Source organism: Caretta caretta, chromosome 4, assembly GCF_965140235.1.
Source record: "Caretta caretta isolate rCarCar2 chromosome 4, rCarCar1.hap1, whole genome shotgun sequence".
Taxonomy (NCBI): domain Eukaryota; kingdom Metazoa; phylum Chordata; order Testudines; family Cheloniidae; genus Caretta; species Caretta caretta.
In genome coordinates this window covers 103,393,907-103,420,398 of record NC_134209.1, presented here as the reverse complement: position 1 = coordinate 103,420,398, position 26,492 = coordinate 103,393,907, and the positions used below count along the sequence as shown (strand labels likewise).

The window sequence follows — 26,492 nt, the reverse complement described above, 5'->3', positions numbered from 1 at the left end:
GGCCAGTACTGCTATTGGAAAAGTCTGTTAACATGTCTGGGGATGGAGCGGAAATCTTCCAGGGACATCTCCATGAAGGTACTCCTGGAGGTACTCTAAAAGCCTTTGCAGAAGGTTTCTGGGGAGAACAGACTTATTCCGTCCTCCATAGTAGGACACTTTACCACGCCATGCTAAGTAGCAAGTAATCTGGTATCACTGCATGACAAAGCCTGGCAGCGTATGGTCCCAGTGTTTGCTGGCATTCAAGCAACATCTGTTCTTTATCTCTCTTTATCCTCAGGAGAGTGATATCATTCATGGTAACCAGGTTGAAATAGGGGAATTTGATTAAGGGAACTTTCAGAAGTGGCCGTTCCTACTGGGCTGTTTGCCTGTGGCTGAAAATAAATCCTCCCTGCAGTTAGCCACACGGTGGGAGTGGGGAGACATTGATGCTGAGCTGAGCGTTTGGCTAGCAGGGAACTTCCCTGATACCAGCCAGGCACTGGTGGGAGGGGAAAAGCAATCATCCCAGAGAATTGGATGGGGGGAGGGGGTTAGTTTGGTTTCTGCTGCTGCACGTTAACAGGAAAACTGCAGCAGTAAATGGCCAACTCAACGGGCTTTGCTTGGTATGGGAAAGGAGGGGGCTGCTGTTATGAAGGTTGCAGAAGCCAAAAGACTATGGCTTACCATGGTCGCCTGCAAGCCGAATTCTGTTGCCCGGCCCTGCGTGTGTGATCTCTAACACCAAAGCCGCAGGCACTCAATATAAGTTGCAAAATGTGACCTTGTACCAAAATCACATGTGCTATGTAATGTGAATAGTGTTGTTCACTGTGAAAGAGTATAGCCATTGTTCTGTAAAATGTATCTTTTTAAATACTTCACTCCCTTTTTTTCCTCCAGCAGCTGCAAATGTTTCAAGCCTCCCTCCTCCATCCCAGAAGCTATCTCAGATAAGGCAGTGAAAAAAAACGCACACGCGATGAGATGTTCTCTGAGCTCATGCAGTTGTCCGGCACTGACAGAGCTGTGTGGAGGGACACAATAGCAGAGTACAGGGCAGTGGCTGATGAACGTGAGGAGAGGTGGCAGCAGGAAGATCAGAGGAGGCATGAGGAAACGCTGGGGATACTGCGGGATCAAACAGACATGCTCCAGCATCTGGTGGAGGTTCATGAATGGCAGCAGGATCACAGACTGCCGCTGCAGTTGCTGCTTAACCGCCCTTCCTCCTCCCCAAGTTCCATAGCCTCCTCACCCAGACACCCAAGAACGCGGGGTGGGAGGCTCCAGACACCCAACCTCTCCTCCCCAGTGGACAGCCCAAGCAACAGAAGGCTGGCATTCAACAAGTTTTAAAGTGGCCTTTTCCTTCCCTCCTACCCTCCTCCCACACCCCACCTGGGCTACCTTTCCCTATTTTTATAATCAATTAATAAAGAATACATGTTTTTTAAATGATAGTGACTATTTCCTTTGCAAGCAAGATGTGATCAAAGGCGGGAGGGCGGGTGGCTTACAGGGAATTAGAGTCAACCAAGGGGGCGGGTTTTCATCAAGGAGAAACAAACAGAAGTGTCACACAGTACCCTGGCCAGTCATGAAACTGGTTTTCAAAGCTTCTCTGATGCGCACCACTTCCTGCTGTGCTCTTCTAACTGCTCTGGTGTCTGGCTGCACGTATTCAGCGACCACAGTTAGGGAATCCCATTGCAGCAAAGCCATCCACTATGACCTGCACATTTCCCAGAGTCACTACCCTTGATAGCAGCAGCTCAGTGATTGCGTTGGCTTCTTGCATCACAGCAACCCCCACAGTAGATCTGCCCACTCCAAATTGATTCCCGACTGACCGGTAGCTGTCTGGCATTGCAAGCTTCCACATGGCTATTGCCACTCGCTTGTGAACTGTGACGGCTGCTCTCATCTTGGTATTCTTGTGCTTCAGGGCAGGGGAAAGCAAGTCACAAAGTTCCATGAAAGTGCCCTTACGCATGCGAAAGTTTTGGAGCCACTGGGAATCATCCCAGACCTGCAACACTCTGTGCTTGTTTCCCAGGCCCAGAATCGGCATTCCACGGCATGAGCCTGCCCCATTAACACCATGATCTCCAAATTGTGGGGGAACGCGGTTTTAGAGAAAAGTGTGTACATGTCCTCATCACTGCGCTGCCGTCGCCTCCTCGTCTGGTTTTTCAGGTGCTGGTTCTGCATACACTGCATGATAATGCACAAGGTGTTTACAATGGTCATAACTGCTGTGGTGAGCTGAACGGGCTCCATGCTTGCTGTGCTATGGTGTCTGCTCCTGCTCAGGCAATCCAGGGAAAAGGGTGTGAAACGATTGTTTGCCGTTGTTCTGGAGGAGGGAGGGGCGACGGACAACATGGCGTACAGGGTTGGCTTACAGGGAATTAAAATCAACAAAGGGGGTGGCTTTGCGAGAAACAGAATGGCCCCCTCAAGGATAGAACTCAAAACGGGGTTTAGCAGGCCGTTGATTTCACGGAGGGAGGGAGAAGAAAATGAATACAAAATAAATCTGGTCTATTTCTTGTTTTGATCCACTTCATCTACCTTTATACATCTTGCTGGCAGCAGACTGTGCAGTATGACCGCTAGCCATCATAGAATCATAGAATCATAGAATATAAGGGTTGGAAGGGACCCCAGAAGGTCATCTAGTCCAACCCCCTGCTCGAAGCAGGACCAAATCCCAGTTAAATCATCCCAGCCAGGGCTTTGTCAAGCCTGACCTTAAAAACCTCTAAGGAAGGAGATTCTACCACCTCCCTAGGTAACGCATCGTCATCACCTGGGTGCTCGGCAGAAGACGGTGCAGTATGACTGCTGGCCATCGTCTTCTGCTGGCTGCAGATTAAAAGACAGTGCACTGCCGGTAGGACTGAATCGCCATGAGACGAAACTTAAAAGGGAAATGACCTGGCTGGAGTCATTCCCATGTTTGCCCAGGCACGCGATTAAAAGAGCACCCAGGACTACGTTGATGACAGTTACCAGTCATACTGCACTGTCTGCTGCCAAAAGGCAATTAACTGCTGCTGTGTAGCAATGTAGTACCGCGTCTGCCAGCACCCAGGAGACATACGGTGACAGTTAGCTGAGCAGACTCCATGCTTGCCGTGGTATGGCGTCTGCACAGGTAACTCAAGAAAAAAGGCGCAAAACGATTGTCTGCCCTTGCTTTCACGGAGGGAGGGAGAGAAGGGGGGCCTGACGATATGTACCCAGAACCACCCGCGACAATGTTTTAGCCCCATCAGGCACTGGGATTTCTACCCAGAATTCAAATGGGTTGCGGTGCTGCGGGAACTGTGGGGTAGCTACCCACAGTGCAACACTCCGGAAGTCGACGGTTGCCTCAGTACTGTGGACACACTCCGCCGACTACATGCACCTAGAGCATTTGTGTGGGGACATACACAATCGACTGTATAAAAACGCTTTCTACAAAACCGACTGCTATAAATTCAACCTAATTTCGTAGTGTAGACAAGGCCTAAGATACCTAAAATTCAGAAGTACTGTCATCGTCATTTCAGACGTGGGAAACTGAAGCATGGAGTGGCTTGCTCAAGGTCACATAGGTAGCTTGTGGCAGAGCCAGGACCTGAACTCAGTACTCCTGCATCCCAGTCCAGTATCCACAAGATCATTTTGATGTCAGTTTGTGCTCATGTACAGTCCCCATAGGATTTTACAGCTACCCGATGCCATCGCAAAATCCCCAGGAAGGGCAGTCATGCAACATTACCAGCCCCACTTTATCAGGCTTTCCCACTGGGGCACCAGTGCAGGCTGACACAAAGAAGTACAATTAGCACCATCATGCAGTAGCTTTAGTGACTCTGGCCCTGAGTTCTCATTAATTTTTTTATATGTCTTATTAGTTTATAGAGTGTATTACTGTACAGGTCAGGCATTTATTTACAACACTAAAAGACCCATCTTATCATACATCAAACAATCCACAATGAAAACCATAAAACAATGTAAACTGATACTGTCTGCTGTGACATACTGTGACATTAACAGCCATGTGTCTTCAGGGCAGGAACAAAAGATGTAAACCCAGAAAAACAAGAACACACACACGCACGCACATGCATGTACAAAATCAAGAAAAAGCTAAACCTAACAACCACGCCTCACATCATGCCCTGAAGCTCCCTAACTCTGGCTCTGGAAGGCCTCCAAGGGGATCGAATTCCAGAGGTAGAGAGCCCTCAGCTGAGAAGGGGGAGAAAATTCCAGAGGTAGAGGACCCCCATCTGAGAAGGGGGAGCAAATTCCAGAGGTAGAGAGCCCTCAGCTGAGAAGCTCTACTGCCATTCCTGAATAATTCATCCCCAGGACTGACAGCAAGAGTAGAGAGGAAGGATGGTGCAATGGTTAGTGTGCTAGCCTGGGACTCAGGAGACCCAGATTCAGTTTCTTGAGGTCACAGACTTCTTATGTGACCTTTGGCAAGTCACTTAGTCTCTCTGTTCCTCAGTTCCTATCTGTAAAATGAGGATAATAGTACCTCCGTATCTCACAGGGGCATTTTGAGGAAAAGTACATTAAAGATTGTGAGACATCATTCTACAGTTATGGGAACCATATAAGTAGCATAAGTACAGTATCCCAGCTGACCTGAAAAGCTGCAGTTTATTGTGTAAATGTAAGTTGCTCTCAGTTATTCACATCTCAAAACATTCAGAGCTTTAGAGACATCTTGACTTGTGTAATCTGTGCATTAGCTTATGGGTTACGCTGAGTTCAAAACTAGCTTATATGCATTAAAACAAGATATAAGAGAGAAATGCAAGAAGACTACAGGCCTAAACCTGTAAAATAGTAACTTAAGCAGTTAACATAAGGATATGGACTTTGGCAAAAGTAAATTGTTTAGCTTACCATACGTTAGCAGTGACGCTAGGTCATAAAATGGCATAAAACATAATTTTGCAATAAATAATTTTGCTGAAATTTTGCAGGATGCTGATGAGAAACTGCAAAAAGTCAGTTGATGCCAGTATGGAGTATTTTGTGACAGGCACATCAGCAGATGCTTAATCACAGAATTGTTATAGTAACCAATTGACATATACACTAATGAGTTTGATATAATTAATATACTAGTCCATAAATTAGAACAAGGACACCCCAACATTATTAAGGTAAAACAGTTAGTTATGGGCAAAGGACGCTGAACACTCTTAGGAATATTCATGACAGTCATCAAACTTACAATAGGTCTGACCATGAAGTAGGCTGACAAAACCTCAATCCAGCAATCATTATTAAGGCTGCGAGTCTGTCACGGAGGCCACGAAAGTCTCGGATTCCATGACTTTTCATGACCTCTGTGATTTCTGCAGCAGCTGCACCTGTGGCACCCCCGGACCTCCCCCCACAGAGCACCCACAGCCCCCCACCCAAGGTTTAGTCAGGGCGGGCATTTTTAGTAAAAGTCCCGGACAGGTCCCGGGCCCATGAATTTTTCTTTATGGCCCGTGACCTGTCCATGACTTTTACTAAAAATATCAGTGACTAAAACGTAGCCTTAATCATTATGCAAGTCAGAGAGAAGACAGCTGGTGGTCCACAGGGGTCCTGTCTCAGTAATTCTAGGTCTCCAGAAGAATAGTTGTGAGCATGTGTATGAAATGATACTGGATGTCAAATTAGTACGAATAATGCAATAATGTCATCTGGACTGGAACATTTGTGTGTTAACTAACTTTAGTAATACAAATCTTAAAAGAGCAAAAGATCTTTTCCAACCGTGCATGTCAGGGTTCCCAAATGAACAATAATCCTCATAATACTGGATCTGATCTTTGGACAAGAGCCTATCAAACATCAGTGTGTTAAGTTGTTAATTGGGAATTCTTAAGTAATCAATATAATTAATCCACCATCAATAAATCAGACAATACTTGCACCTGAAAGCATGCAGGAAGCCAAAAAGAGATTTGAGCACTGATGCTATGTGCTCTTCTAGACAAGAGCAGCTGCATTCTGTATGGCAAAACTGCATTTACCCTACACAGATACTGCAAATACTGCATTTACCCTACACAGATGGTGCAGACACTGCCTCTCTAAGCATCTGCCCCTTCCAACAAGCATCAGAGCTAGTCAGGAATTATACATCAACACGTTTTTTCAACTGAAAATGTGTTTTCCACAATCAGGATGAAAACAAATGCTGAAATATCCGAATTTCCTGGGGGACAGACATTCAGATTTTCAATCAGCTCTAACAGATACCATTCCTCTCTTTGGCAGATCAGATGGCAGAAGATGAGACCACAGAACTCGGTTTGATTAAAAGCAGATGAAACAGAGAATCGTCTATACATTAAATTGCAGCCAAAAGCATTTCCCAACCTCCACTTCTGACTTCACATACACACTGAAAATATAAGCAACAAGATGGAAGCTCGTACAGCAGCTGCCACTCAGTAGCTCCTCCTCCTCCTCCTCTTCCCATCCCACTGATAAACTGTGTACTGTGAAAAGGAACTCGCGTCTGTTTCTAGCTATCAGCCGAAGGAAGGAGGAATTTCTTAGTGGTTGCAGGTATAGAACCATAACCCAGGCCTCAGCGGGGATCGTTGGGGTATCCCTACACTCTTGTTGGCACTGCATGGGATACACTTGTATTCCTCTTCTGGCTCTGTCGGTCTGTTTCTTCACTTCCGCAGTATGCATCCAATGAAGTGAGATGTAGCTCACGAAAGCTTATGCTCAAATAAATTGGTTAGTCTCTAAGGTGCCACAAGTACTCCTTTTCTTTTTGCGAATACAGACTAACACGGCTGTTACTCTGAAACTTGTATTCCGCTGGCACTCATTGCCACCTTGGATATGGTGAGAAGGAAGAGACAATGGAAACATGGGAATAAAGGAGCAAAGGGAGCAGGGGGAGGAACAAAAGCCAAAAAGTCCCGGGATTTGGTAAGACAAGTGGGAGTAAAGAAGATCCAAGCAGCCATAGGTTATACGAAAGGGAGTCAAGGAGCCTAGAGGAAGAGACAGGAGCCAAGGAGCTACAAATAAAAAATAGCAGCCAAGTGGACACAAACAGAAAGAGACCAGGCAAGGAGAGACAGGACGAGGTGGAGATATGGAGCCACAGCAGTAAGAAGTGGAACCAAGGAGAGAGGTTATAGGATGGAGAGGGAGAACTTGGAGCAACAAGGCGAATGATAGGGAGCTAAGGGGAGGGGTGGGGCCATTATGCCTTTAGGGGACTGCTTCTACAGTTTGTCCAGTGCCCCCAAAATTCTAGATTCAGTCCTGACCGTCACCCTGGTTAAGCACTTACAGCAGTTCTTTTCATCCACCTTGTCAGGACAATCCGGAAAGCCGTCACAGATCATGGCATGCTGGATACACAGCTTGTTCGATGGACATTCCCAAAGTCCCCTTTCTCTACAACCTGGACACAGAGAACAAGAGCTTTGAGATATTCCATTTTAACATTTACTTGCAATTAGAGCTGTGTGAATGGCTGATTATTCAGTTAGCTTGTAGTTCTGAGAAACAAGGAAAAAAACTGGTTCAGGTCAAATTGAAACAAATTTTTCAAAATTTTAGGTGAATTAAAAAGTTGGAAAAAAATGGTTTCAGGTGAAACTAAACATTTTGTTCCACCTGAAACTTGAATTGTCATTGGGTCAAAAAGAGAAAGCAAGTGAGAATGACTCTGTAACCCAGTGGTTAGGGCACTCAGCTGGGATGGGGAACCCTTGGGTTCCGGTTCATGCTCCAATGACTCTTCAAGAATTTTATACAAAGTAGAAAAGACTCAACAGGATAAACTGAGAAAGAGAAAAGGAGTACTTGTGGCACCTTAGAGACTAACCGATTTATTTGAGCATAAGTTTCCATGAGCTACAGCTCACTTCATCGGATGCATCTGATGAAGTGAGCTGTAGCTCACGAAAGATTATGCTCAAATAAATTGGTTAGTCTCTAAGGTGCCACAAGTACTCCTTTTCTTTTTGCGAATACAGACTACACGGCTGTTACTCTGAAATCTGAGAGAGAGAGAGTTACTCCAGAATACCATTTAGCTGGGTAGTATGGGCACTCCCAGGAGACCAGGGTTCAAGTCCCTGCTCCAGAGTAGTAATTCAAACTTGGGTCTCCCAGATGAGTGCTGTAACCACTGAGCTAAAAGCTATAAGGAGACCACCTCCTCCTCCTGTTCTGTGAATGGTGCCTGAATCTCCTTCTGCATCTAGACCCCAAAAATCTAAATGTTCCATTTTGATGTCAAAACAAATCACTTTGACATTTCCAAACATTTTTCTTTTTTCACATTTACCAAAAACACCTGCTGAAATCTACACGAATTCATGAAGTTTTGAATGTTGCCGCAGATCTACTTACAATATCAGATCTCAAAAAGGTGGTTTTTTCCTTAATGTTTCTGAAAAATTCAAGGTATGTTCAATTTTCAATGTATATTTTAAAAAGTATCAAAAATAATTACTGATGAGGGAACAGAAGCAATATTGTCAAAATAAACACTTATTCAAATGAACATGAAATATACAATATTCCATTGTTCTTTCTGACCAATTACACTTACCTTATCCTTTGCTTACACTATATCCATCAAGTTAGGTCCTAACTCAGGAAAACATCCCTACCAAACTATTTCTGATATACATTACTAAGGATATGTGAATAGTTCTCATCCTGGATGCAGCACAATTTAATTTAAAAGTAAAGGGGCTATGTTCAAAATATCAACATTTAGCATACTCGTCTTTCAAAAATGGAAATACTGTGAACTTGTTTCTTTTAGTAATCTCCATTAAATACCATGGAATATTTTTTCTTGCAATATTGATGTAAAAAGAGGCAGAGAACAGACTGAGAGGTGGAGAGGAGCTAGCCATATTGGGCATAAGTACAATGTTTCCTTGTTTGCAGTAATCTAATATTTTACCACTGCATCGAGTGGTTACACAGATTCACCCTTGCCAACTATATGCATCTACCTGAAAATTCATTATTATGCAGCTAACACAGCCATTGTCTCCTCCAAGTGACATTAATCAGTTGCACTGGCTTCATAAAAAAATCAAGATGAACTCTTGTAAAACTGGGTCAGAGTTTTTTGATAGTAGGTTCCTAGTTTGTCAAATGGAGGAAATTAAGAATGGCATAATGTAGGTTCATAAAACATCTAGCTTTCCAATTTTACCTTTACAGTTTTCTGTAAATAATTATTAAAGCATCTCATTGTAACATCAGAGTTTGGAAACAGTTCACTTTGACGAAGAAATGTCCTCATGCATCACTGACACAACAGTAACACAGGAGGACATAATAATACATGATAAATAGAATTCTCTTGATTTTACTCTACTAATATTTATTTGAAATAGATGGAGTTGGGGCTGCCTTGTTTAATCCATTCTATAGATGATCACATTGGCTTTTATACTTAAAACTTAATCCAAGGTCAGATTCAGGTGACTGGCCCATGTGATCAAAACAAAAAATAAACAAACCTCTGTTCTGTGAGTTCACTACGGTACAAGTGGCTTGGACAGTATAGTACTATTAAACTTTTCCTGGGGCTGGAGCTCATGTAGTGCACTAGTTCAGCAAAGGATAGCAGTTACTAAGTTAGCAAAAGGAAATGTAGCTTACACAGGGTCTATTTCCAAGGTGAACACGTTTATGACTGTGAGTGCGAGAAAAGTCAGCTCACATGACTATAGAAATAATTTGTTTGGGTTCCTCCATCAGTAATTGTAATGTAGTATACTGAATGCACATAGTACTCCACTTCATTTACATCTTATTTAATAAGCCACATTAGAACTGTTATGAGTTGTACACAGAGGAATAATTGGCCTTCCTGAGAGGTCATGCATTACTGGGCGAGAATAAGCAATACTACAATGAACCAGTTTCAGGAATGAGAACTTGCAGCTGTATCTTGTCCAGTCTCCAGGCAGCCTATGAGCACAGGTGAGCAACAGCAGGTCCACCTGATAGGCCACTTGCCTGACTGGCTGAGGAAGTCTGCAAGTCTACTTTTAAGTCCCACAGCAACAAATGATCACTGGCTCCTCAATGCACGCATCCACATCTGCTATCTTTTCTGTGCCTGCCCTGCTCCTAGTCTCACTCCAGCCTTGCTCCTGCCTTGTTCCCAGCCTTGCTCCTGTCCTGGCCAGTCCATTCCAGCCCCACTAGACCTGACCACCCATGTTCCAGTTCATGACAACAAGAATGAGGCATTATTAATTTATTTTCATTTTCTCATATTTAAACACCTTGGTGCTGACAGTTATCAATTGTTGAAATGATTCCAGATGGGCCAAGGAGGCAATGGTGAGAGCCAGGTTATCATGCTCTGTGTTTTGCTCAGTTTAGGTTACAGATTCTATCCCAAAAATCAGAGCTAACATTTGGGTTGAAGGTGCCAATATCTCAGAAGTCGATTTTGTGAGATTCCTGCATGCCCTTCCTCTGGTTGAATTCCCTTCTAAGTTACAGAAGTCCAGGTTAGGACACATGTGTGTGAGTTACACTTCCCTGTACCAGAGGAGGGATAGCTTATGCATCCCTGTCCCATACAGGGCTTTTGTATCTCAGGAATATGTTCAAGGTCAAATTCAGAGTCTTTGTCTTCATTTTAAAGGCACTTAATGGTCTAGGCGCAGGAGACCTAAAAGATTGCCTGAAACTCCAGGATTGGGCCTATGGTTGGTATGTGGCTACTCAATGCACACACCCACATCGGTGATCTCTCCTGTCCCTGCCCTGCTCCTCGGGACAATAGAGTTATCCACTGCAAGGATAAAGCTCATCTGTGCAGTGATTAGAGCTTTCTTGGGTGCCAGTGCAAGGCTGCGAAATGAACTCTCACAGGTTCTAATAACCATCTCAAATATCACCACTTTCCATTCCAAATACAAGGTGCAGCTCTTTGACCATGCCTTCCTAATAAATACATATAGCATAGCTGCCATACATTGAATGCTAATTTTCCCACTGAGGGGGAAAAGGGAGGTGAATGTTAGTCACATTGCTTAATGTACTTTTGGAAGGCACTCAGACAGTATGATGGTGAGGGGAGATCTAAGAACCTGAATAGAACAGAATAGGTGACTTTAGCCTAAGAATCTAAGGGCAAGTCTGGACAAACAGTTAGTGCATGACAAGCTGGGCCGTAAACCAACCGTGCACTAGAGTGCTGTGTGGTAACTGTGTGGGACCCTGCTGCTGCACAATAAAAATTCCGTAGACCACTTTGATCTACTCCACTTTGAAATGGGAGTAAGTCAATGCACACTAAGGAACTTTTAGTGCAGCGTAGCAGAGTCCACATGGACAGCTAGTATACAACCCACTAGTGCTTTGTAAGTTTACACCCCAACTTCTCATGCACTTACTGTTAGACAGGACCAAAGTTATGCATCAGTCTGACTAACCATTTACCACCAACTAAATATTTGTTCATTGTTGCCCTTGATTACTTTTAAAATGTTTACAAAGTTTTACTGTCAAGTGTCCTATGACTCCTGAGGACACTACATAAATGCATTAACATTGTTTATCTTTGAATGGAACAGAGGCACCCGTTAGAACAGAAGTTCAGTGTGTATATTTCAATGACTCCAGCCATGGACATACAAACTATTTTTGCAGCAGAAGATTGTGAGTTCTATTCTGCATGCCAAATGTGTCGTTTTTGATGAGCATCTGTAGAATAAGGATTTTGTTATAACATGAATTTCTTAATGTTTTATGGAAAACATGTCTGTATTTATACAATTCCCATGTCAAATCCTGTTTTTGATGGGAGAAGGGGATTCACGCACTATCTCACCTTTGTTCTCCTTAAAGTTATGTGTTAACTCATTGTTACTGGTACATTCATTGTGCAATTCTTATTACTCAAGTCCTTAAAATTAAATGCCAGGACTTTTTGACCCCAGCTAAAATACTACAGTGAGAACTAGAGCTGCAGCAAACTGTAGAAGACAAAATGCTGATTTTGAAGGTTACGCTCCTTCACATTCACAATACTCCTGTTTGCCACCTTTCTGCTATCTACTTGCTATCCCCAGTGGAGTAATGAAACTCTCAGAGCTAGAGCAAAAGCTGACAGAGCTGGCTCCTAAGACAACCAAGCAACCCATCCAATCACAGAGGGCATGTCAGAGCAAGGAAGGGCACAAAGGGAGAGGGCACAGCTGGCACTGAGCACAGCTCCATTCTGCCAATTTTAAATTTGCAGATGGACTCTTACGCGCAGCCTAAGGGCTGCTCTAACTTACACTTGAGCCAGGGCAGCTTGAGAATGAGGGAACTGTAAATGGCCCCCTTCATCCTGTGATGTGCAGATTTTGTCACAGGACATCAATGGACATAGTCAGTCTGGTTGTCCTAACACAGTATCCGCTACTATGCCTACTGTTTATGGCATCTAAAATATACATTCTTTAAATACAGCTTGGTGAACTAATGGTACAAAAATCAGTGTGTTCTTTTCTTAAAAAACTAAATCCAATATATTCTGAGCTAGCCATTTACACAGGGAAAGTTCAATGATCTCTGAGTTTGTCCTACACACAAAGAATATGAATGAGCTAGGGACAGCAACTTCTAGAGCTCTAAAAGCACTGGCTGTTCTTCAGTAACAACATTACCCGTGGTCAATGAAATGTCACTCTGACAGCTGTAATTTTCTAGCAGATGCAGCCTTCCATATTTATAGAAGCTGATAAGAATTCCGTAGATTGCTAGCGACATTTTGTCTAGACTAAAAAGAGAGAGATCTACTTAAGAAATTTGTTTTATGTATCAAAGCAATATTTCAGACCTTAAAGTCAAGGAGTATAAAATGAGTCTAAAAGATAGTTCGCTATTAGTGTTCTTGGGAGTTAAAAGCAAGTGTCAATGACAATAATTTTGAAGGAAGGGCAACCAAAACAATTGTTAATTAACTAGAATTGTTTTCCAGGGGACTTGCTCATTGTTGCTCAGCCAAAGCACTTTCTCTACATTTAAGCGGTAAGAGTGGCTTTTCACCATGAAAGAACTTTGGAATGAAACTGAAAATAAAGTTTGTAGTTACATGTGATATTCTTGAGCCTACTGCTGGAGGCTCACAGCTGAAAACTGACATCATTCCTGACGCTTCCAGTGTTGGAGCCCATTGCAGTAAGGGAAACTAGACTACAATAAGGTCTCCAGCCTGTGTTCAACACATCATAAAAAGAATGTTGACATGTAAACATTTAAAATTGTAATTGAATATTCAGGGCCTGATTGTCAGCATTCATTCCTTTTTTATCCCAGTATAACTCCATCAGTATCAAGAGAGCAATACAATGGGGAATTGAGCCTGCACAACTAAAGATTTCCTCCTAAATGATAAACTAATATTCAAACAGTCTGAAAGTTGGCTTACCAGGGCTCCCACACTTTCAGTGTCACAAATGATGTTGATATTCAGCAAGCAGGATGTGGCCTGCACTAATTTGACAACCAATCATTAAAAATTCAATATTCAAATACATTTCACAGCTTTTTCTTGAGGAAAAGGGGCTTATCTTTTGAACTTTCAGACTGTGGGCTGAACAAAATGATGGAGAGCAACTGTTATGTACTCTGATACTCCAGCAGCTTTCCATTCAATCAACTGCACTCATTTCGTTTATTTACCACAGTTGTCCTCGTCACTATCGTCTTCACAGTCAGCCTGGCCATCACATCTTCTGGAGGCCAAGACACACCTCCCAGAACGGCACTTGAAGTGACTGGGTGAGCACTCTGTCAATGTCAGAAAACATAACACTTTCAGCAAACTGGAAAGCATTAATTATCACATAGTACTCTTTATTTATTACGATTATTAATCATTGTGACTGAGTAAAAAGGGTAGAAGACAGGAACACGAATTCTATGAGATACTAAGTTGGAACTATGCAGAAACGGAAACTATCCTTGACAAATATACGGAGGATGGAGTGGGTCTGAGTACCCATCACTACTTTCCCACATACTGCCACTCTCAAGTTTCAAAGCCTCACAACATTATTGGCAGATATTGTTTAGGTTGAGGGCACCACTTTTCTAGTTATATTGTCCACTGATGTTGTGTTGAACAGATAGAGGTAAACCATTCAGTGTGTTGATTTTATAACAGATAACAATATTTAGCAATTACATGGCCTTTTTTAAAAATTCAGAGTCCTTAATAAGTATTCACCAATTAATCCTCACATCACAATGGCCAGAAAGGATTTTCAGAAGTGCCTTAGGGGAAAAAAGTCCCATTGAAAGTCAATGTTGACTTTTGCTCCTAAGTCACTTAGGGCTAGATTCACAAAAGGATTTAGGTGCCTAACTGCCACTTTAGGTACCTAAGTCCAACATTAGGTGCAATTGAGATCCTTAAAACCTCTGCTCAGCTGCTGCCTAACCCTGGAGCCACCTAAAGTCCCTAGGCAGCAAAGTTTCCGTCATTTAACTCCCAAGGCACCTAGGTTTCCACCAGTGAATATGCACACAATTGCCTCAGTCTAGGCAGCTGGGCTCCTATCTCTTGCCTAAGCCCCAGTGAGATCCTCAAACAAGGGCTTCCTCTGCCTATCCTTCTGTGAACCCAATCCAGTAGAACTTCTCAGAGCACTCTTATACACATACAAAGCCTGGAAAGCCAGTGGCCTGCGTTATACCCTTTAGTCCATTGGTTAAGGTACTTGCCAGGATGTGACTAGTTACATTCCCTCCTCTGCCTCATGGGATTTGAATTTGGGTTTCCTACCTCTCTGGTGAGTGCTGTTACCACTGGACCATGGGATATTTTGGTGTAGGGCTCTCTCAGGGCCTTTTGTTGAAGTTGTTCCATTGTTTGTAAATAAATATACATTGGGTCAGAGAGACTGAGAATAACTCTGTAGAGAATGACAGGTTTCAGAGTAGCAGCCGTGTTAGTCTGTATTTGCAAAAAGAAAAAGGAGTACTTGTGGCACCTTAGAGACTAACAAAATTTATTTGAGCATAAGCTTTCGTGAGCTACAGCTCACTTCATCGGATGCATTCAGTGGAAGATGCATTTGATGAAGTGAACTGTAGCTCACGAAAGCTTATGCTCAAATAAATTTGTTAATGTCTAAGGTGCCACAAGTACTCCTTTTCTTTCTGTAGAGAATGTGTGAGAATCCCAAGCAGGGATAAGTGCCTCTTTCCAGCCCAGATATAGATGCCTAACATCTCAAGAGGGGAGGGATTTAAGCCATACCACTGTCCTCAGCATTTTCCTTTGGCTAGATTATGCAGCTACCCGATCAGCATGCCAGGTTTTGTGGATTGCATTCTTAGGTATCTAACTCTCCCATTAGGTGTTTTTGAAAATCCACGCATTTATCCCCATTTTACAGCTGGGGAACTTTGACTCCTCCCAACTCCCTATCAATGACATCCAATCCCTCTATTTTCTACTTCCTTTTCCTACAAGTTCTCTAGGGTATTTAATACAATACAATTTCTTATGTACTTTTTATATCTAATTTTTAAGGTGCTATATGAGAAAAAGTTACAAATAAAATTCACGACCTTAAAAAAATAGCAATGTTTTCCACTTTCTTTTAAACAAAAAGAATTGTGTTTACGTGGGGATAAAGTCTGCTATGAATAAATTCGTTTGAGTTCACTGGGCACGCCATCTTGGAGCAGTTTATTCTTGGATTCATCACATAATGTAAGGTTTTGGGGGGCTTAAATGATTCAATACTGTAATGTTTTTGACAGCTATAGTTTAAGTGGGCAAATCACCTATATTTTGTAATCATTGATAGGGCTCTGTGTCTGTCATGGAGATTGTAGAAGTCATGGATTGCGTGACCTCTGTGACTTCCGCAGCAGCCAGTGTGGCTGACCCCAGCGATGCCCAAGCAGCTGGCTCAGGGGCTACCTGCTCAGGTGGCCCTGGGGACAGCCACACCAGCCGCTGCTGGAGCAGCTCTGCAGCCAGCCGCTCATGCAGCCCTGCAGCCTGCTGTAACAGTTGTTGCTGGCCCTGGACAGTGGTCCCCGGGGTGGCCGGAGAAGTGGCCCCTTGGGGTGTCCTTCCCCTGCAGCCGTGTCCACCCCACAGCGGCGCCACCCTGCAGTGGCCTCCCCAAGATTTAGTCAGGGGTATTTATAGTATAAGTCATGGACAGGTCACAGGCTGTGAATTTTTGTTTACTGCCCGTGACCTGTCCATGACTAATTACTAAAAATACCCAAAAGTCTAACTTCTTTTGCTGTAATGTCCTTCCGAAATATTTATTATAGTATTTTAAACTTTCCAAGAGGCTTGTTTTTCTAACTAACACTGGCAGCTGGTGCAAATCTTTCATTAAACAAATGAGAAATACTAGCAATGAGTCAGCCTAAGGACAACTTTGATAACATTGCTTTACTAAGCAATTAGGCTACTTATAAAGGAGTAACTATCAGTATAAATTTCTCTTTTGATTTGTTCTACAAAGGTGTCTAATTCATACTGTCAGTGACAAGATAATAAATGGACAGCCAGGTAGTCAGCACAGTAGCCACATTCTATTTTACTAATTTAACTGAGATGTTCCTGAAAGGGACTTTAAAGGAGATGCTGAATAAAATGTGTGCACCCAATTTAACTCTATAAACATCTCACAACTGTTTTTAAAAATTCATTTAAAAATGTATCCAATTACATCCTCCAACCAAAACCAAAGTTTTTACTCCACACAGAGGAGGGATGGAAGTTAATTTATACACTGCAAATTAACACCGTATTATTTTTCCTACAACTTGGGATTTTCACTAGGATCCCTTGCACCAGAAGTTTGATTTTATTTCCCCTATATAGTACCTTCTATTAATGGGTGATTATTTTCCCCCACCAGATTGCTGCAGGGCATAGCTTAAGGCTGAATTTACTCCTATGTCTTCTAACTTCTCAGAATAACTATTTTATTATTATTACATGATTTATGCATATCTTTCATGGTGATTTGGGCACACAGACATTGGTGCAGAGTGTGGAGCACAGGAAGTAATATGTTCTCACTCACAGTCTTCTGAGTGGACCAGGACAGTCATATTCTGCACTAACCAGGCCAATCCAGGTAGGGCATGTTGCATTAGCCTAGCCTAGAGATAACAAAGGTGCATACAAATGGAGTTTGGTCGGCACTGTGAAGGTATAACAAAACGGTGGATTTGCTCACTAATGCAATCTCAGAATCCAGGAAGCAACAAAGGCTTTTGTAAGGTCTCCCAATTGTGAACCAATGTGGTGATCTGCAGGTAAACACCTTGGATGCAGCTATACCCTTTGCTGAACCCTGGAATACTTCCCTATACAAGTCAGCATCATATCTTTCTTATCTAGTTGGATTGTAAAACAACTGGCTTTCATCTGTGATCCAATCTCAATCAGACACCAGGAGAATGTGGAGACATCTACATCTTAGTCAAATGAAAGGGAGATTAAAGAGTTGAGGTTCATAAGCATATTGCTGATACTCTAGCTCATGTCACCTCACTATCACAGCAATGAGTAAAGACTCTGATAAAAAATGAAAGGCAGGATAGAGTTGCCCCACTCCACAACTGAGGCCCTTTAGTTAGGAGGAGCAACTGTACAACACCAGCCTCCCTCTCTTTATAGGGAATAAGCAGAATCATTTAAAGGCAATTCCATTCATGTGTTCTAGACCCCTGATTTGCATCAACAGTATTTGGTGAGCAATAGTATGAATGGGTTCAAGAAATCTGAGGTTGTTAGATGTTGAAGTTAGTCTGATACTCCTTTCAGAGGGAAAGAGAGCAGACAGTAGTTAGCAAGGACACTAACATCTGTAGAATTGGTTTCTTAAGCAAAGACTGGATCACAGCTTGTTTGTTTAGCATTGCCAAGATCTTGGCTCTCCCTTAGATAAATAGTAATGCTTCACAGCAGCAGGTTGGCAGGTCTGAAGGTAACTGGGCTCATGTGCAAATACAGGCAAGTGGGAGGTGTTTTGTTTACCCACATGTGAGATGTGTGGATAATAAGAATGAGGGTAATTTTGTCCTTCCCTAGAATGAAAGCTCTTCAATTTCTTAACAAAACTTTCTCCTAGATGTAAATAGATAATATGTAGTTGGAAGAAACAGGAATTCTCCCAAATCTGATTTTGAATCATTTGTACAGTATATTAGCCATACTGAGAGTTTAATTCACCTACTTTGCATAATATAATTTAAAGAGGGTGTATTAAAGTATGAAATGGGATCACTAACTTACAGCAAGCTACAAATTTATATTCAATATCCAGTTATAAATATTCTAACTAGTAACCTTCCACATCCTCATCAGGTGTTAGGCAGGTTTGGTTGTCTGAGTTTTCTTCTGGGAACTGAGTGCAGTCTGTGTCTTCTGGCCACTGCAGGCCCACAATTCCAAGCACAGATTCACAGCGTTCTTTGGAATGCTCACACAGCACCCTGGAGGGATGAATTGGAGAGGGTGAGTAAAGACATAGGGTGGAAAAACATGTCATGACGGGTTACCAACTATTGCTGGAAACTAGCACTCCTAGTTGAGGATTTGAAGATGGAAGAAAAAAATAAGCGGTTAATCTTCCTTATATGAAAGAAAGCTTTTTTTTTTACATGTTTTACATGTTTAACTTTCCTTAGACTAAAGAAAAATATATTAAAATGTTTCATCACTGCTGAAATTTTTGTTAAGAAAATTATGGTAAGCAAACTATTGCCTGAGTCATAACATAAAAGTCACAATAGCAATTGTAAAGTTTCTTACAAACAACCTTTGCTCAGATGGAAATGACAGAGGAGACATTCTTAAAGCAAAAGATACTAAACTCCATTCTATGCAGAGAGATCAGGGAAAGATATTATTCTAGAAGAAATTTTTAAATGAATCAGTATAACAATACTAATGTTTCACAGCTACACTAAAACTGGCCTCCTGAAGGATGCATTCACAAAAAGCATACAAACTGCACCAATGAAATACTGTCTCTTATGATGTGGAGGGCAGCAGCCATACCACACTGCAAAACAACTAGCAGGGAAAAGAAAATTTTGGCCAGGGACACTGGATCATATGCCTTATCTAACAAAGAAGTGCCATAAGAACTTTTAATGTTCATAGAAAACAGGCAGGTGCTAGATTTTTAAGGTCTCTTCTCAGAGACCCACTCACAGGGTGTAGTACACTATCTACTGCACAGATGGTTACAGGGCTGAGTGAATCCTGCATGTATTTGAACCTGTGATTCCAGGCAGCCTAGGGATTTAAAACCTGGAAAACAAAAGAGCAGAAGACTTCAGTGAATTTTGTAAAATTAAGATGGTTTGAGACCATGTGACCTAGTTTTGAGGGTGTGGTCACTTTAACCATCAACATTTGTATCAGGCCTATAGAGGCAAAAAAATTGTGTTGATTTTGAATATTTATTTTCCATCATAGAAACACAGGAACTGCCATAGAAGATCAGATCAATAGTCCATCTAGACTAGTATCGTGTCTCTCAGAATGGCCAGTACCAAATACTTCAATTACATGGAAAGAAAACCCATAATTGGAAATTTTGTAATAACTTGTCTATGGGCGAAGCTTCCTCCTAACCACAGGCAATTATTGATTGGCTTATGTCCTGTATCAGGGGCTGATATGCCTATAATTTTTTATTCTATCCAAGTAACTGCAGATGATATTCTTATATTCATGGAATGGTCCAGTCCTTTTTTGAATCTTACAAAGGTCTTTGTTCCGATTATATCTTTTTTCAGTGAGTTCCACCGGTTAATTGTGTATTGTGTAAAAAAGCGTTTTGTTTTATCAGTTGTAAATGTTGCCTTCCAACTTCAGTGAATGTACCCTTAGTACTTATATTATGAGAAAGGTTTTGAACAGGATGGTCCAATTTATCTTCTCAGTATTTTGTGTGCTTCTGTCACGTCACCTTTAATTTGCCTCTTCTCAATACTAAGCAGTGCTGATCTTTTTAATTTTGGCTCATATATGGAAGTCATTCCATGCTACTAATCATTTTCATGGTCTTTCTCTGGACCTCTTCTCCTTCTGCTGTCACTTTGCAAAAGGAGTGACCTAAACTTAACATGCTGTTTAAACCAAGGTCATATATACTGTACCAACAATGCATACAATGACATCATAATATTTTCAGTATTATTCTAAAATTTAATTTGGTTTTGTGGGGAGGGGGGAGGTTAAAAAAATAAGGTTAATTTTTGTTTCTGTGCCTGAATGATCAACCCTTCATTTAAATAGTAAGAATGGAGTGTGTATGTATTGTAGAGGTGTGTGTGTGTACCCTGCATTCTGCAGAGAAAAGCTGCAAAATCAGTTGCCTGTGTGGCAAGTGCTGGAAACTAGAGTGGATAATGGCAGTTGCCCTTTGCCTTTGCAAAAGGTATCTGCATATTGTTTTCAGTTAGCCACAGAAAACCATTCAGTTATTTTACTTGTGACTGTAACAAGATTCACTTAGAATGAGAACAGACTGAACTCTATTTCTGTGCCTAATTGAAATGAGGCACAGTGTACTATAAAGAGATTCATTTTATAAGAAAGGTCTTAAATCAACTTGCTTTGTTACAGCTCAGCAGTAATCTGTTTCTTTTTAGATTTGCCTCTCCTCCAAACAGGGCCGGCCCTAGGCATCAGCAAAACAAGCAGGTGCTTGGGGCGGCACATTTCTAGGGGAGGCATTCTGGCGCCGGCCATGCCGCCCCTAGAAATGTGCCCCCGCCACCCCAGATCACCTCCATTCCACTTCTCCCCCTCCCTCCCAGGCTTGCAGCGTGCGAAACAGCTGTTTGGCGCGGCAAGCCTGGGAGGGAGGAAGGAGAAGCCGAGCAGCGGCGCGCTCGGGGGAGGCGGTAGTGGTGGAGCAGAGGTGAGCTGGGGCGGGGAGAGGTTCCTCTACCCCCCGTTACTTCCTGTGCTTCCCCCCGCCCACACCCTCGATCACCTCCACTCCGCCTGCTCCCCTGAATGCGCTGCCTCTCCCTCGCCTGAGAGGGAGGGGGGAGACGTGGAGCGGCGGTGTGTTCAGGGGAGCAGGCGGAGCGGAGGTGAGCTAGGGCGGGGGTTTGGGGGGGAGTTGCAGGAAGTAATGGGAGGGGGGGAATGCAGCACGCTGGGGGAGGAGGCGGGGCAGAGGATTTGGGGAAGGGGTTGGGAAGAGGCAGAGTTGGGGCGGAGCCAGGGGCGGCGTGGCACGAAAAAAAAGCAGGAGCAGCCAAAAAATTTTTTGTTTGGGGCCGCAAAAATCCTAGAGTCAGCCCTGCCTCCAAACAAGCTTACTACTCTGTGTTGATTCAAATCACATTTGAACAGTTGCCCTACATTGTTTTGTAATTTGGCCTCAACCTTCTGAATTCCAGAGTTTTCTGCTCTGCTTATTTTCTGATGACAGCCAGAGCAGTGAAAACAATAAAGTAGATTTTAGAAGTTTTGTTCTAGTTTACTGAAACATCTGAGTAACTTGTGCCTTCAACATGTCCCTGTTCCTTCAACCTCACCCCTTCAAAAAAACAACCTTCTCTCAGAGGAGACAGTTTCCAAAAACTGCTGCAAGACTTTCAGTTTTAATTTTGGGGGAATAATTAAAATGCAGTTAACATGTCAAACACATGTCTGAAGCCAATAACAGTGCAGATGTTAGCTCTTTGCAATATAGCAAGAAAAAACAGCACACAGTTTAGAAGAACAATGTTGCCTTTTGCTGTTCCAATAAAATGTCTCCCTTCTGGGGTACTGAATGGATTAGGGGCTTGGTAACAGAATACGGAGCTTTTTTACTTCTAGGTCACTCGTTCAAATCTGGTCTTGGTTGTATTGACCAAAGTTGACATTTGCTGGCTATTCGGCAGTCTGTGCAAAATGATCTGGTGGTCTGAATCTTGTTCTTAGTTAACAGGCAATCACAACAAAATGGAGACAGACTACCACACTAGTTTGGCAGAGCCAACAGAAAGTCCAAGGAAGAAATGGGTAGCAGAGAACAAGGATGATGGTCACTGGCAAAGCAGCGAGGAAGCTCTCTCTATTTTGCATTAAACCAGGAACTTCAGTCTGCACGGTTTTCAATCTAGCACCTTCCATGAATATTAAACTTATTTAAAAGTAAACTGAAATAAAAGTGGTGTAACAAGGCCCCAGAAAGCCCTCTTGCAAAAATAAGTAAGGGACCCCCTTCCCGATTCCACCCCCAACACCTCACCCACTGAGCTCCAACACTCCCCACTCACCCCATGACATAGGAGCTAAATTTGAGTGAGTGGCATTGTGACCCCATTTGCCAGATGAAGTGTCAGAGCATTGCTCCATCTGGTTTGGTCTCCATACCTTAATGGACCTTGGTCTGACTGCACCACTTGCACCACTGTAGCTATGCTGCTACAAAATATTTCCTTGATCTCTGCAAAATGCCACTAATTCAAATACAGGGTGATACTGTACAAAATGATGGGAACACCTAAATTACATCAGTTGTGAGGAAATTTAGTCTCCCCAGAAATCTGTTGCTGCCAGCACATTCTTTATGCCACAGACCTGATTGATCAAACAACCAAAGTCTCTAGAAACTACTTGCAAATAAAAATAATGTAATCTCAAAATTTTGGAAGGACAGCTCTGACTGTGGAGGGCTTAAAGGATCATGCCCTTTGTCACTGCAGAAGTGCTATGTACTGTTCAGTTAACAGGACCAGTGCTGATACCACAAATGCCTTATGAAAGATGAACCACATTGCACAGAATTTGAAATCATATATGATAGATCAGTAAATTGCCTCAATAATAGCCATCTTAATTTTCAAAAACTGGTTCAACATGTTCCCCTTGCTTCAAAGTCTTCTGCACTAAAAATAAAGCATAATGATCAAAATAATAATAAAAAGGTGATAAAGCATATGTTATATACCTAGAAAACAGAAATAAAATTGCTGATCAGTATTACCTAGAATAGAAAATGGAGATGAGTATCCACAATATAAATAAATCTTATATTCATCAGATGGGTATATGTTATAACAGCTGTATGATTACAATGTGAATTTGAAATCCAAGGTTGTAAATTGCGCTTGGACTTAGAAAATTTATCACAGCGAAAATTACATTAGCTGAATTTTGTTTAATATTTACAGAAAGAGACAATGTGTACGCACTGTTCAAACCAATTAATCACTGCTATAATTGAACAAGGGTGTAATTAATTTGTAAAGGCGGGAGCAGATTCTAGGAAAACAGTCTTAGAAATTTTCCAAGGGAAAGTAAATAGTCTGCTTTTTAAGAGCTTCAGGCAGCAATTAAATATTTAAAAATAAATATTTTATATTTCTGTCTCTTGCATTTACCCAAGTTAAAATCACAGTCCACTAGGATGAATCCATTTCTTTACAGCTTCCAAATAATTTTTCTATTTCTATCTATTACTGTGTCTAAAGTTCTTCCTAAATCAGTATAATCTGTGAATCAATCAAATATAACAATGTACTACTTAGTCAATATTTTAATGGCAACACTTAACATTACAAATCCCAATGCTGACCCCTAAGGAAACAGAAGAGTCCTTGCACTGATAGACTAAGAAGCATTTTAGTTTGTACAATAAAAAACAATGGGACAAAACTAGACTATATTTTTATAGTACTTGCTCTCCAATTTTGGAAAAGTGACCAACACATTCAAATCTCGTCTTTCATTAGTTAATATTTGGTACAGTGCTTTGAATATATGAAGCTTTCCATATGAGCTAAGCACTATTATGAATACTGTATTTCTAGCTACACTCTTCATTTGCTGTGTATTCTTATACCCCTTCTATTGGTGCAATTCGAATCATAGAATCATAGAATATCAGGGTTGGAAGGGACCTCAGGAGGTCATCTGGTCCAACCCCCTGCTCAAAGCAGGACCAATCCCCAATTAAATCATCCCAGCCAGGACTTTGTCAAGCCTGACCTTAAAAACTTCTAAGGAAGGAGATTCCACCACCTCCCTAGGTAACCCATTCCAGTGTTTCACCACCCTCCTAGTGAAAAAGTTTTTCCTAATATCCAACCTAAACCTCCCCCACTGCAACTTGAGACCATTACTCCTTGTCCTGTCATCTTCTACCACTGAGAATATTCTAGAACCATCCTCTTTGGAACCACCTCTCAGGTAGCTGAAAGCAGCTATCAAATCCCCCCTCATTCTTCTCTTCTGCAGACTAAACAATCCCAGTTCCCTCAGCCTCTCCTCATAAGTCATGCGTTCCAGACCCCTAATCATTTTTGTTGCCCTTCGCTGGACTCTCTCCAATTTATCCACATCCTTCTTGCAGTGTGGGGCCCAAAACTGGACACAGTACTCCAGATGAGGCCTCACCAATGTTGAATAGAGGGGAACGATCACGTCCCTTGATCTGCTGGCTATGCCCCTACTTATACATCCAAAAATGCCATTGGCCTTCTTGGCAACAAGGGCACACTGTTGACTCATATCCAGCTTCTCGTCCACTGTCACCCCTAGGTCCTTTTCCGCAGAACTGCTGCCTAGCCATTCGGTCCCTAGTCTGTAGCAGTGCATTGGATTCTTCCGTCCTAAGTGCAGGACCCTGCACTTATCCTTGTTGAACCTCATCAGATTTCATCAGAATATTTATAATATTTATAGGGTTGTATAAACATAGTTTAAAATAGAAAACTTAACCAAATTGCTATTCTTTTACCTATGTCATTAAATATTTCAAAAACTTCAAAAAATAATCACACGTATATAAAGAAGTACACCCCTTTCACTTTGCAAAATATGGGCCCAATCCTGATCCTACTGAAGTCAAAAGCAAAACTTCTCCTGATTTCAATGGAAGCAGAGTTAACCTTTAAGAAAGACGCATATGGTACTGAATGAAACTAGTCAAGAATCCAGTTAGGAAGCAATCACATTACCTGCAGGGTGGGATACGCTGATTTGTTTGAGGGTCACATTTTGGCACCAAGATTGTACAGGCAAAAAACATAAGATACTTGTAGCAGTTAGTCTGAACCAAGGCTGGAAAAAGGGAAGACTCCCAGCTGATGGAGGCTTCCTTCTGAGTCCTATGACCCAAGTAGTTTGGATAGTTAGTATAGTTGTATGGCAGGTTCATGCAGAGTTCCAGAGTAATTGGTTCACACTGACCTTTTGAAAGAAAAGAACATACATTGTGTAAAACCAGATGAAACCCGAAATAATTACAAGATTCTAATAATTTAAACCGATAATACTCTCTCTGGCCTCCTAAAGTAGGTCTTGTTTTCCACAGACAAAGGTGGCTTGTGGAGTTTTACCAAGTAGCCAGTAGCCTCTCTAATCTTTAATACAAAGATGTAGTTTTATAAAAACTACAGGTCCTTGAGTGCAGTGGTCCATATGAGACTAGTCATGTCAGCAAGGGAAGGAGACTTTGCTCTCTACGAAGCTATTGAGTTAATCACAATCTTCATATTTATACTTACTCTTTCTGTATCATAACTTTTGAATGCTCATTTATAAAAAGGTACAAATAAACTACTACATGAGCTAATTCTTTTCAACTAATAACTCTTTAAACATCAAGAGCTTTTATATAGAACTATCAAAATACAGCAGATTGGAAAGCTTTTGTCAACATTCCCCCCACTCCCAAATTAACAAGAGTGTTTAACAGAATAAAGATTATTATTTTTATTACACTATACCCCGAAACCCCGATCAGGATGGACCCTCATTGGACTAGGCACTGTACGAACACATAGTAAGAGGCAGTCACTGCCCCCACGAGTTTACAGTTTAAGACGAGTGAATGTAATTAACAAAACAGGAAGATACACAGGGGGAGAACAAGGATAACAAGAAGTATGCACGGTTATGCCAGCTAGTTATATGTTTAATTAGCAGGTTTTGAGGGGTTTTATAACATAAATAGGGCTGGTCAGAGACTTATAAGTATTTTCCAGGAAAAACTGTTAAAGAAATGCAAAATCTGGACGTTAAAAAAAAAATCAAGAAATTTTCATTTTATCAAAAGGAAAAATATTTAAAAAATTAAAACAAAAAATTCATTTAAAGTCAATGTGAGATTAAAGTTTTCATTTAGAATTGAAACAAAAATAACATTTTGTTTCATTTAAATGAATTTTTTTTACTATGAAATTTTTCCAGGGAGAATTTTGTATAATTTAATACTCCATATTTCATTGGAAAAAAGTTTTGATCAGCTCTGTAAACAAACAAGATATGTTAATGACTTTAGTAATTTCCGCTGGCCACCTGCGTAGCCATTATAAGTTCACAGTTTACTGCAAGTATCATTATATAGGTGAGTCTTGAGGAGAGATTTGAAAGAAGATTCAGTAGTATCTGACAATCTTGCCTGGCCTGACAGCCCCTAGTGCAACCTCCTTTAGCAGTCACCTCTCTAATACAAGAA

At 41.7% G+C, this 26,492-nt stretch overlaps 1 protein-coding gene across 5 annotated transcripts in view; it reads right to left on the bottom strand.

The window, feature by feature from the left end:
• Positions 1-26,492, bottom strand: part of CORIN (corin, serine peptidase) — a 331,431-nt gene that overhangs the window by 48,456 nt on the left and 256,483 nt on the right. For all 5 annotated transcript variants that reach the window (XM_075127943.1, XM_075127945.1, XM_075127946.1 and 2 more), the window contains 4 exons: positions 24,991-25,222; positions 18,359-18,504; positions 13,705-13,812; positions 7,328-7,441 (listed from right to left, as the gene is read on the bottom strand). In XM_075127943.1, the coding sequence (XP_074984044.1) occupies positions 7,328-7,441; positions 13,705-13,812; positions 18,359-18,504; positions 24,991-25,222 (600 nt within the window). The remainder of the gene's footprint in view (positions 1-7,327; positions 7,442-13,704; positions 13,813-18,358; positions 18,505-24,990; positions 25,223-26,492) is intronic.